The 13440-nt window shown below is 41.7% G+C and overlaps 1 protein-coding gene across 1 annotated transcript in view; it reads left to right on the plus strand.

Moving 5' to 3' along the window:
• LOC120990753 overlaps positions 1-13440 on the plus strand; it is a 201278-nt gene that overhangs the window by 102773 nt on the left and 85065 nt on the right. Inside the window, exon 4 of the mRNA XM_040419655.1 lies at positions 5739-5781. Within this exon, the coding sequence (XP_040275589.1) occupies positions 5739-5781 (43 nt within the window). The remainder of the gene's footprint in view (positions 1-5738; positions 5782-13440) is intronic.

The raw sequence follows: 13440 nt of genomic DNA on the forward strand, positions 1-13440 counted from the left end.
TATCCATGTACCATAACAAAATGTCTGCTCATGACTATTCATTAGGAGTTCTGTTTTTGCATAGCAGAATACAGGATTTAGGAGCAGATTGGTCTATTATGTCATCTGACATAGGGCTCATGCACACGACCGTATGGCTTTTTCAGTGTTTGCGGTCCGTTTTTTACGGATCCGTTGTTCCGTTTCCTTTCCGTTTTTCCATTCCGTTTTTCCGTATGCCATATGCATTATACAGTATTTACATAGAAAAAATTGGTCTGGGCATAACATTTTCAATAGAAAGTTCCGCAAAAACGGAACAGATACGGAAGACATACGGATGCATTTCCGTATGTGTTCCGTTTTTTTGCGGACCCATTGACTTGAATGGAGCCAAGCACCGTTATTTGCGGACAAGAATAGGACATGTTCTATCTTTTCACGGTACGGAAATACAGAAATACTGAAACGGAATGCACATGGAGACACTTCAGTTTTTTTTTGCTGAACCATTGAAATGAATGGTTCAGTATACACTGCGTGCAGAATTATTAGGCAAATGAGTATTTTGACCACATCATCCTCTTTATGCATGTTGTCTTACTCCAAGCTGTATAGGCTCGAAAGCCTACTACCAATTAAGCATATTAGGTGATGTGCATCTCTGTAATGAGAAGGGGTGTGATCTAATGACATCAACACCCTATATTAGGTGTGCATAATTATTAGGCAACTTCCTTTCCTTTGGCAAAATGGGTCAAAAGAAGGACTTGACAGGCTCAGAAAAGTCAAAAATAGTGAGATATCTTGCAGAGGGATGCAGCACTCTTAAAATTGCAAAGCTTCTGAACGTGATCATCGAACAATCAAGCGTTTCATTCAAAATAGTCAACAGGGTCGCAAGAAGCGTGTGGAAAAACCAAGGCGCAAAATAACTGCCCATGAACTGAGAAAAGTCAAGCGTGCAGCTGCCAAGATGCCACTTGCCACCAGTTTGGCCATATTTCAGAGCTGCAACATCACTGGAGTGCCCAAAAGCACAAGGTGTGCAATACTCAGAGACATGGCCAAGGTAAGAAAGGCTGAAAGACGACCACCACTGAACAAGACACACAGGCTGAAACGTCAAGACTGATTTTTCTAAGGTTTTATGGACTGATGAAATGAGAGTGAGTCTTGATGGGCCAGATGGATGGGCCCGTGGCTGGATTGGTAAAGGGCAGAGAGCTCCAGTCCGACTCAGACGCCAGCAAGGTGGAGGTGGAGTACTGGTTTGGGCTGGTATAATCAAACATGAGCTTGTGGGGCCTTTTCGGGTTGAGGATGGAGTCAAGCTCAACTCCCAGTCCTACTGCCAGTTTCTGGAAGACACCTTCTTCAAGCAGTGGTACAGGAAGAAGTCTGCATCCTTCAAGAAAAACATGATTTTCATGCAGGACTATGCTCAATCACACGCGTCCAAGTACTCCACAGTGTGGCTGGCAAGAAAGGGTATAAAAGAAGAAAATCTAATGACATGGCCTCCTTGTTCACCTGATCTGAACCCCATTGAGAACCTGTGGTCCATCATCAAATGTGAGATTTACAAGGAGGGAAAACAGTACACCTCTCTGAACAGTGTCTGGGAGGCTGTGGTTGCTGCTGCACGCAATGTTGATGGTGAACAAATCAAAACACTGACAGAATCCATGGATGGCAGGCTTTTGAGTGTCCTTGCAAAGAAAGGTGGCTGTATTGGTCACTGATTTGTTTTTGTTTTGTTTTTGAATGTCAGAAATGTATATTTGTGAATGTTGAGATGTTATATTGGTTTCACTGGTAAAAATAAACAATTGAAATGGGTATATATTTGTTTTTTGTTAAGTTGCCTAATAATTATGCACAGTAATAGTCACCTGCACACACAGATATCCCCCTAAAATAGCTAAAACTAAAAACAAACTAAAAACTACTTCCAAAAATATTCAGCTTTGATATTAATAAGTTTTTTGGGTTCATTGAGAACATGGTTGTTGTTCAATAATAAAATTAATCCTCAAAAATACAACTTGCCTAATAATTCTGCACTCCCTGTATGTACCGCATACTGAACTCAAAAAACGGCCAGTATACTGAACGCAAAATACTGTTGTGTGCATGAGCCCTTACTCTGCTGGACTGGCCTGGGCCCTGAGCCTTTGGACACATTCAGAAACAAGGCAGCCTTTCAGAATCATTGAAGCTAATTTACTAATACTAAAAGTCTCTTTACACTGAACATCAGCCACATCGCTAACAAGCATTCATATGATTATCTGCTGGTGTAAAAGTGCCGCGATAACGGTCGTTCAACGGGTAATATGATCATTTGTGCGGTCACCAAAATCATAGTTTGCTGGCAGCAGATTGTACTCCACTGCTGGCAAACAATGATTCTGTATGGGGACGAATGACGGCATTAGCGATTGCTCATCCCCATACTGTGGAGGGGATCACTGCATGTAATGGCAGCAGTTTGCTTCACTGACGAAGAGGCGCTTGCCGGGAAGGAACGCTTCCTTCCCAACTGTAGCCTGCTAAATTATTCAGTGTAAACATAAAGTAGACAGCCCACCTTTAGACTGTCTGGTCTAAGTTTATACCACCTATTAGTTGGCTTACTTTGTGCCAGAACTTTGCATGAAAAATTCTGGTACACCCCTTGTTGGGCATGGTGGAAAAAGTTTTTAAAACCCTAATAAAATCCTAATAAATGTGGTGTAATGCATGTGCGCTAGAATTCTGGCCGCTTGATTTAAAAAAGAAAGTTATTTAAAATGGTACAAAGTGACACTAAAAAATTCAGTACCTGAATGCTCATAAGGAAACAAATCAATAGTGAATACTGAAAACAGATCAAAAATTGGAATCAAATACACTTTTACGCTGCGGCTGAATGAACCTGGCCGCCAGTAATGCAAAGCTTAGTGAGTCTTGTGTATGCGCCATTACTGTAAGTAGCAGCGCGTGATGAATCTGAACCCGGATTTGTTATGGATTGCGGTGCAATGAACTCCTAATCTTTACTGTAATCAGCAAAAAGATTCAGATTTGTCCAAAACAGGACACATTTGAATCTACCAACACTAAAAGAAAGAGCACATGCCGCAGAAACAACCCCATTGAAAAGTGTGGAACCGACTTTAAATTGCACAAAGTTTGCACATGAATATATCCTTAGGATTGTGAGATTAAATAATATAGTTAAAATTACAGAGTCCTCCTAAATTTTATAACATTTTTCTCTAATGTATAATTGCTGCCCTTTTTTTTTTGTTAGCCAGCCATAACTTTTTTTTTATTAGCTTTTCTCTTTACAGGGAGTTCCGCTTTCAGTCTGAATGTCATCATGTATATTGTGCAAAAAGTACTTATAAATAGTGTATTTATTCATCAGGTATTATTTCTGGACGCTTTCTGATTAGTTTGGCCAGTTTTGTAGTCATTTGCTGTATCCAAATATCCAGCGCTATTGTGCCAATCAGATAATTGAGTCCTAAATAGTCAATTGAAGCCAAACCCCCAAACAAATAAAGCATAGTCTTTAGCACAATGCATTTCATTATTTATGAAGAAACCCATTGACACCCCATAAAAAATATGAAATTTTATAGCCTCCCACAGGACACTGGGTATATTGTGTTATAACCACTTTCCGCATGTGACTCCTTCAGGTGACATTGAGAACCAAATCGTGGCAAGCTACAGAAGCATTTCTTCCATCATCCATCTGTTTTTACAATTCAAACTTTAGTAGACTGTAAACTAGTATCTTTAGTAGTGTAGATATATAAAGCAAATGTAAGGCAGACTCCTTGTAGTCTTTTTAAATATATATAAAAGAGTGCTGCCGTGCAGTTTTGTGGGGGTTTAGGGGGGGATTTTTTTGTTTGTTTTATTAGTTTTTTTTTTAGCTTTCTGTAGGCATTTTTTAGGCATGTCTACCCACATAGTGTGTTTTACTACCACTGTGTTTTTATGGTGGTTTTTGCAATCATTTTTTTATAGGAAGGTGTGTGTAAAGTCACTTCCTATGTAAAGCAGTATGGGGAAATACATTGGTGCAAAAATGGCATAAAAAACCCCACCGACATACATTGCACATGTGTTTTTTAAAGCTACAAAAGAGAAAAAACGATGGAGGTCTATAGGAGAAACCGCCAAGCAATGAGGGAAAAAATGGCAGACCCAGAGAATGCTGTGATTTAAAAAAAAAAAAAAAACACCATTGACTTAAAGAGGACCTTTCACCTGAAAGTTAAACTAAAGATATAGCCTTACTTACATGCCCCCTGTATTGCTTATTCAGTCATTCATTTTTCAATCAGTGCCCCCGTTTGTCCGCGCTGCCCCCCGGAATATTTGCCGCCTTGTATGCTAATGAGCCATTCGGCTCAACTGGGCGGGCCTTCAAAAGTTCTCCCGGGCGTGTCATTCTTCTCCCTGGCACGGAGCGCATCCAATCAGCGCGCTCCGCTCTTAGCCAGGGAGAAGACTCTCCAGTTCTCTCGAGATTCGCGAGAACTGGAGCTATTTCAACCATCCGGAGCCGGCGCCATTTCGCGAGAACTGGAGCGTCTTCTACCTGGCTAAGAGCGGAGCGCGCTGATTGGATGCGCTCCGCGCCAGGGAGAAGAATGACACGCCCGGGAGGACTTTTGAAGGCCCTCCCAGTTGAGCTGAATGGCTCATTAGCATACAAGGTGGCAAATATTCCGCGGGGCAGTGCGGACAAACGGGGGCACTGATTAAAAAAATGAATGGCTGAATAAGCAATACCGGGGGCATGTAAGTAAGGCTATATCTTTAGTTTAACTTTCATTTTCAGGTGAAAGGTCCTCTTTAAAAAAAAAAAACACAACTCAAGGGTGAAAAAAAAAAATTTTTGTTCTGCATTTAATATTTCCCATAGACTTTCATGTATCATCTGGAGCTGGAGTTTCTTGATTAAAAAACACATTTCACTTTAATTTAGCCAAGTAACCCTACCATACTTATTTTCCCTTATAACATGGTTATAAGGGAAAATAATGGCATTCTTAATACAGAATGCTTAGTAAAATAGGGATGGAGGGGTTAAAAATAAAATAAAAAAATGTAACTTACCTCCTTTACTTGTTCGCGCAGTCTGGCTTGTCTTCTTTTTTCTTCTTTGATGACCTTGGAGAAAAAGGACCTTTGGTGACGTCACTGCACTCATCACATGGTCCATCACATGATCCATCACATCCCTATTTTACTAAGCGTTCTGTATTAAGAATGCTATTATTTTCCCTTATAACCATGTTATAAGGGAAAATAATACAGTGAATAGACTTTCATCCTAGCAACCATGCGTGAAAATCGCACCGGATCCGCACTTGCTTGCGGATGCGATTTTCACACAGCCCCATTCACTTCTATGGGGCCTGCGTTGAGTGAAAAACACAGAATATAGAGCATGCTGCGATTTTCACGCAACGCACAAGTGATGTGTGAAAATCACCGCTCATGTGCACAGCCCCATAGAAATGAATGGGTCCGGATTCAGTGCGGGTGCAATGCGTTTACTTCCCGCATTGCACCCGCGCGGAAATCTCGCCCGTGTGAAAGGGGCCATAATGTTGCTCTCTGATGCATTTTATCATGGCAACATGAACTTAGAGACACATTTTGTCCAAGCCAAGAACATCTGTAAATGAAGTCAAAGCAGTGCATCTCTTTTTGTTACATATTCCTTTAATTTTGCTTGTGTTTTATAGAATTTGAAGCAAGAAAACGCAAGACCAGAGACACCTCTCCAAGGTAAGTAGCCATGGTAACAGAATGACCATTGAAACATGTAATTGGAGTTCTCACTAATTTGGGATCCATAGAGAATTAACTAAAGTGTAACCTTTCTGGGCAGAACGCTGGAACAAATCTTTTCTGGTTTACACCGCACAATGTTACAGCCGATTGTCGGGAAGGAAGCGTTTGGCTGCCTGTTCAGTGAAGGAGAAGGCTACATTTACATAGTAACATAGTAACATAGTAACATAGTACATAAGGCCGAAAAAAGACATTTGTCCATCCAGTTCGGCCTGTTATCCTGCAAGTTGATCCAGAGGAAGGCAAAAAACCCTGTGAGGTAGAAGCCAATTTTCTCCACTTTAGGGGAATAAAAAATTTCTTCCCGACTCCAATCATGCAATCAGAATAACTCCCTGGATCAACGACCCCTCTCTAGTAGCTATAGCCTGTAATATTATTACGCTCTAGAAATACATCCAGGCCCCCCTTGAATTCCTTTATTGTACTCACCATGACCACCTCCTCAGGCAGAGAGTTCCATAGTCTCACTGCTCTTACCGTAAAGAATCCTCTTCTATGTTTGTGTACAAACCTTCTTTCCTCCAGACGCAGAGGATGTCCCCTCGTCACAGTCACAGTCCTGGGGATAAATAGCTGATGGGATAGATCTCTGTACTGACCCCTGATATATTTATACATATTAATTAGATCTCCCCTCAGTCGTCTTTTTTCTAAAGTGAATAACCCTAATTTTGATAATCTTTCAGGGTACTGTAGTTGCCCCATTCCAGTTATTACTTTAGTTGCCCTCCTCTGAACCCTCTCCAGCTCTGCTATGTCTGCCTTGTTTACAGGAGCCCAGAACTGTACACAGTACTCCATGTGTGGTCTGACTAGCGATTTGTAAAGTGGTAGGACTATGTTCATATCACGGGAATCTATGCCCCTTTTGATGCAACCCATTATCTTGTTGGCCTTGGCAGCAGCTGCCTGACACTGGTTTTTGCTGCTTAGTTTGCTGTTTATTAAAATTCCTAGATCCTTTTCCATGTCAGTGTTACCGAGTGTTTTACCATTTAGTATGTACGGGTGACTTGCATTTTTCCTTCCCATGTGCATAACCTTACATTTATCAGTGTTAAACCTCATCTGCCACTTATCTGCCCAAGCCTGCAATCTATCCAGATCCCTCTGTAGTAGTATACTGTCCTCATCAGTGTAAATTACTTTACACAGTTTAGTGTCATCTGCGAAAATTGATACTTTACTATGCAAGCCTTCTACAAGATCATTAATAAATATATTGAAGAGAATAGGGCCCAATACTGACCCCTGAGGTACCCCACTAGTTACAGTGACCCAATCTGAGTGTGTACCGTTAATAACCACCCTCTGTTTTCTATCATTGAGCCAGTTACTTACCCACATACAGATGTTTTCTCCCAGTCCGAGCATTCTCATTTTATATACTAACCTTTTATGCGGTACAGTGTCAAATGCTTTGGAGAAGTCCAGATATACGACATCCATTGATTCGCCGCTGTCAAGTCTAGAACTTACCTCCTCATAGAAACTGATTAAATTAGTTTGACATGACCGATCCCTCACGAAGCCATGCTGATATGGCGTTATTTGCTTATTTCCGTTGAGATGCTCTAATATAGCATCTCTCAGAAAACCTTCAAACAGTTTACCCACAACAGATGTTAAACTTACCGGCCTATAGTTTCCAGGCTCTGTTTTTGGCCCCTTTTTGAATATTGGCACCACATTTGCCATGCGCCAATCCTGTGGGACATTCCCTGTCAGTATAGAGTCTGCAAATATCAGAAATAAGGGTCTGGCTATGACATTACTTAATTCCTTTAGGATACGGGGGTGTATGCCATCCGGTCCTGGCGATTTGTCTATTTTAATCTTTTTAAGCCGCTGATGTACTTCTTCCTGGGTCAGACAGGACACTTTTAATGGGGAATTTATTTTTGCATTCTGCATGTCATCTGACAATTTATTTTCCTCAGTGAAAACATTGGAGAAAAAAATATTTAACAGCTTTGCTTTCTCCTCGTCGCTCTCTGCGACTCCCCCCTCATTACTCTTTAAAGGGCCAACACCTTCAGCTTTATACTATTTAACATTTATATAATTGAAGAACATTTTAGGGTTAGTTTTACTCTCTTTGGCAATTAATCTCTCGGTCTCTAGTTTGGCCGCTTTTATTTGTTTTTTACATGTTCTATTTTTTTCCTTATAGTTTTTCAGTGCTTCCGTGCAACCCTCCTGTTTTAGTGTTTTATATGCTTTCTTTTTGTCATTTATTGCTTTCTTTACAGTTCTATTTATCCACATTGGTTTCTTTTTGTTCCTTAACCTTTTATTACCATACGGTATGTACCTCTCACAATGAGTTTTTAGGATGTTTTTAAAGATATCCCATTTTGTGTCTGTATTTGTGAGGACTTTGTCCCAGTTAGTTTGGCCTATGGCCTCTCTTAGTTGGCTAAATTTAGCTTTTTTGAAGTTTGGTATTTTTGTTCCTCCCTGTAGAAACGCTCTTTTGAATGATAATTGGAAGGTTATTACTTTATGGTCACTATTTCCCAGGTGTCCCCCGACCTGCACGTCTGTTGTTCTGTCAGGTCTATTGGTTAATACTAAGTCCAGTATGGCCGTCCCTCTAGTCGGGTCCTGAACCAGTTGGGAGAGGTAATTGTCTTTGGTTATAGCCACGAACCTGTTTCCCTTATGAGATATACAAGTTTCAGTTTCCCAGTCTATATCTGGGTAGTTGAAGTCCCCCATAATAACCACCTCATTATGATTTGCCGCCTTGTCTATCTCGTTTAGTAGTAGATTTTCTGTGGACTCTGGTATATTAGGTGGTTTATAGTAAACTCCTATTAGTAATTTATTGTTGTTTTTAGCTCCATGTATCTCTACCCATAGTGACTCCACATGTTCATGTCCCTCACTTATATCTTCTCGGACTGTGGGCTTTAGACAGGACTTTATATAAAGGCAGACCCCTCCCCCTCTCCGGTTTTGACGATCCTTTCTAAACAGACTGTAACCTTGTACATTAACTGCCCAGTCATAGCTATCATCCAGCCATGTCTCAGTTATTCCCACTATGTCATAGTCCTCCTCACACATCACTAATTCCAGTTCACCAGTTTTATTAGTCAGGCTTCTGGCATTAGTATACATACATTTGAGAGGTTTATGTATATTTTTTACCCTACACCTTTCCTTCTGAATTGTTCTAGTCCCTCCTTCGATTCCTCCCCCATTCTTATTACCTTGCCCCCGGTCTCTATCTGCACTATCTTCCCCTCCTATAACGTAATTACCCTCCCCCCCAGTCCCTAGTTTAAACACTCCTCCAACCTTCTAGCCATCTTTCTCCCCAGCACAGCTGCCCCTTCCCCATTGAGGTGCAGCCCGTCCCTACGATAGAGCCTGTTGCCGATAGAAAAATCGGCCCAGTTCTCCAGGAACCCAAACCCCTCCATCCTACACCAGTTCTTGAGCCACTTGTTAATCTCCCTAATCTCCCATTGCCTTTCTTGTGTGGCTCGTGGTACAGGCAGTATTTCGGAAAATACTACCTTTGAGGTCCTTGCCCTCAGCTTTTGACCTAAATCCCTGAAATCATTTTTAAGGACTCTCCACCTACCTCTAACTTTGTCATTGGTTCCGATATGGACCATGACCGCTGGATCGTCTCCAGCCCCTCCCAGTAATCTGTCAACCCAATCCGCGATGTGTCGAACTCTAGCGCCAGGAAGACAGCACACTGTTCGGCGATCACGGTCTTTGTGACAGATTTCCCTATCTGTTCCCCTAATAATGGAGTCTCCCACTACCAGCACCTGTCTGGCCTGCCCTGCTCTCCTGGTTCCCTGCTTACTGGAGCTGACATTCCCCTGACTGGCAGAGGAAGTGTCTGGCTGCAGCAGTGCCGTCCCCGGACTGACATCCCCCTCATCTGCCAAACGTGCAAACTTGTTGGGGTGTGTCAGATCAGGGCTAGCCTCCCTGGCACTCTTCCCTCTACCCCGCTTTCTAACTTTTACCCAGCTAGCTACCTCACTTTCCTCAGCCTCCTCTCTGTCACCCTCCCCCTCATCTACCCCAAAGAGTGCTTGCTCGGTGAGAAGCAAACTCTTTTGCAAATTATCAATGCCTCTCAGTGTTGCAACTTGCCCATTTAGAGACTCGATCTGCGATTCCAAACGGGTAATTTGCTCACATCTAGAACAAAGATATACACCCTTGAACTCCTGTTCCAGGACTGCATACATCATGCAAGATGTGCACTGGACTGCGTTGTAAATTGTGCAACACATACTAAATGGGGATTACAACAGTAAAAAAGTAAAACAGTATAAATGATTTAGATTTAGACCCTGTCTGCTGTAGTTGAAGGACCACGTAAAATTAAGCCAACAACACACAAGGAAATTATATCCAACCTTAGTTTCCAAACTCCTTTTCTTAAACTCCTTATTTTTTAACTCCACTTAATAAGAAGCCACTTAGTAGAGCAAGCCTCAGAAAGAGCAGGCTCTGAAGAGTATAAGTGGCTCAATTTATAGCACCTGGTTGCCCCAGGCACTCGCCTTAATTAAGCAGAGAAAAAAAAAAAAAAAACGATTTTAAATGCAAGTACAAAAATACAAACACTTAACTTTCAATGATCTCTGCTGCAATCCACACTCAGCCACCTGCAATCACTCCCACAAAACCACACACAGCTCTAGAACTCCTTATTTTTTAACTCCACTTAATAAGAAGCCACTTAGTAGAGCAAGCCTCAGAAAGAGCAGGCTCTGAAGAGTATAAGTGGCTCAATTTATAGCACCTGGTTGCCCCAGGCACTCGCCTTAATTAAGCAGAGAAAAAAAAAAAAAAAAAAAAAACGATTTTAAATGCAAGTACAAAAATACAAACACTTAACTTTCACTGATCTCTGCTGCAATCCACACTCAGCCACCTGCAATCACTCCCACAAAACCACACACAGCTCTAGAACTCCTTATTTTTTAACTCCACTTAATAAGAAGCCACTTAGTAGAGCAAGCCTCAGAAAGAGCAGGCTCTGAAGAGTATAAGTGGCTCAATTTATAGCACCTGGTTGCCCCAGGCACTCGCCTTAATTAAGCAGAGAAAAAAAAAAAAAAAAAAAACGATTTTAAATGCAAGTACAAAAATACAAACACTTAACTTTCACTGATCTCTGCTGCAATCCACACTCAGCCACCTGCAATCACTCCCACAAAACCACACACAGCTCTAGAACTCCTTATTTTTTAACTCCACTTAATAAGAAGCCACTTAGTAGAGCAAGCCTCAGAAAGAGCAATCTCCTTCACAGTATGATGCGTCCCCTTACAGAATTATTGTTTCTGGGCAGCAGATGGCTGTTTAGACCAGGAATGATGATTGACGTGCCAGCACAAACCACGGGATCCACAGTGATCAAGTGAATGGGTCCGTATCTGTGATGCGGAATGCACGCGGCCGGTGCCCCATGTATTGCAGAACCTCCGTATGCGGTCCGCAGCACGGGCATAGAGCCCTTACGTTCGTGGGCAAGAGGCCTAAGGCTGGCTTTGGCTATAGGTGATAGGCTTGTTTCACACATAGACTTTTTGGTCATTTTCATTGGTTTTCGGTGTGTTTTTTGCAGCATTTTTTAATCAAGAATATCCAGATGATGCATGGAAGGCTATGACTATTTCAATGTTCTTCTTTTTTAATAAAATCGCAGCATTCTCTGGGTTTGGCATTTTTTCCCTCATTCCTAGGCGGTTTCTCCCATAGACCTCCACTATTTATTTATTTTTTTGTAGCTTTAAAAAAACGTGCAGTGTGTGTGTGGGATTTTTTTAATATCATTTTTGTACCAATGTATTTTCCAAATCCTGCTTTACATGGAAGCGTCAGGAACTTTACAGTGGGGTACACAGAAAAATGATTGCAAAAACCGCCATAAACAGTGGAATTTTCATGATGGATTTTACAATTTGCAAAGCTTCGAGTGTATTCTGCAGCAAATACACAGCAGAATCTGAAAAAATACACCACCAAATAGGAAACAAATGTGCATGTAATACATGCTGATTTTGGTTCAGATTTTTCATGGATTTTGCCAGAAAAGTGAAATTCCGTTGGACAAATCCACCCTGTGTGGCTTTCCAGTAAGGATGCTCATGAGCAGTAAAGGGCGTACAGGCACATTTAAAAACATTTGTGAGGATCTGCTTTCTTGCTCACTCACTGCTAAAATGCCAAGATCTTAGCGTAGATCACTAACAACCAAGAAAAAGGTTAAAGTAAATTGTTTTGACCGATGGAATCAGTAATTTTAGTACATAGACATAACGACTTAGGCTACTTTCACACTCGCGAATGGATCTGCAGAAAAGCATCCATTCAGATAATACAACCGTCTGCGTCCGTTCAGAACGGATCTGTTTGTATTATCTTTAACATAGCCAAAACGGATCAGTCATGAACACCATTAAAAGTCAATGGGGGACGGATCCGTTTTCTATTGTGTCAGTGAAAACGGATCCATCCCCATTGACTTACATTGTGTGTCAGAACAGATCTGTTTGGCTTAGTTTCGTCAGACTGAAAGCGGAACGGAGACAAACTGATGCATTCTGAGCGGATCCTTTTCCATTCAGAACGCATTAGGGCAAAACTGATCTGTTTTGGACCGCTTGTGAGAGCCCTGAACGGATCCGACAAATGAAAACCAAAACGCCAGTGTGAAAGTAGCCATATTAACAAATTACCCACGGTTAGATCATTAATTCCGGATAGGTATAAATGCCAGAGCATGTGGTTGGAAATCTAGCAAGGCTCTATCTTAGAACATGTCCCTCGAGAACGAAAATGCTGATCCATCTATTTATAATTATTTCCATCATCTGCTCCTTTGTGGTGGATGGAAGGATTTTATGATGAGACACCCAGGGAATTACATAATACAATATATACCTTGCATGACTAACCTGTACTGCAAGGAAGATGACAGTATCCTGAAGCAGAGAATATTACAGCTTGCCTAGGGTGTCTGCATTTTTGTGAAGAAATTTACTTGCTGTTTTATTAAGGGGATTATCCTAGGATTTTGTGTGCGGCTCCTCTGTTCATCTTCCTGAATGCACTGAGTGAACAGGGGGCGATTCTGTAGTGCTGCAAACATGAGCGCTGTTTGCAGGTGGGAAACTACATTTCCCACAAGCAAATTGCGTCTCTTCTAGGCTTGTACAGAGCAAGCTCCAGAGATCGGCTATAGAAAGGTGCTTGTCCGAATACTGCATTATATAACCAACAACGACAAGGTGGGACAAAGTCACAAAGTTTGGTAGCACACCATGGTTGCGCAAGATTTTTGTGACTTTTTGGAGTTCAGAGTCCTGCTCACCAATTTTTCAACAAGCGAGTGGAGCTAAGACGGCTATGTAGTGGGGCGGCTATGTAGTGGGGCAGCTATGTAGCGGGGCGGCTATGTAGCGGGGCGGCTATGTAGCGGGTCGGCTATGTAACTGACCCAGCACATTTATTATAATCTACACCTGGAAACTGGCATAGGTTACAGTGCAAATCTACACCAGCTCCCTTGCTCCTGTAGATTTCCAGTTTGGCTCTCGGACC

This window comes from Bufo bufo, chromosome 2 (genome assembly GCF_905171765.1).
Source record: "Bufo bufo chromosome 2, aBufBuf1.1, whole genome shotgun sequence".
NCBI classification, from domain to species: Eukaryota; Metazoa; Chordata; class Amphibia; order Anura; family Bufonidae; genus Bufo; species Bufo bufo.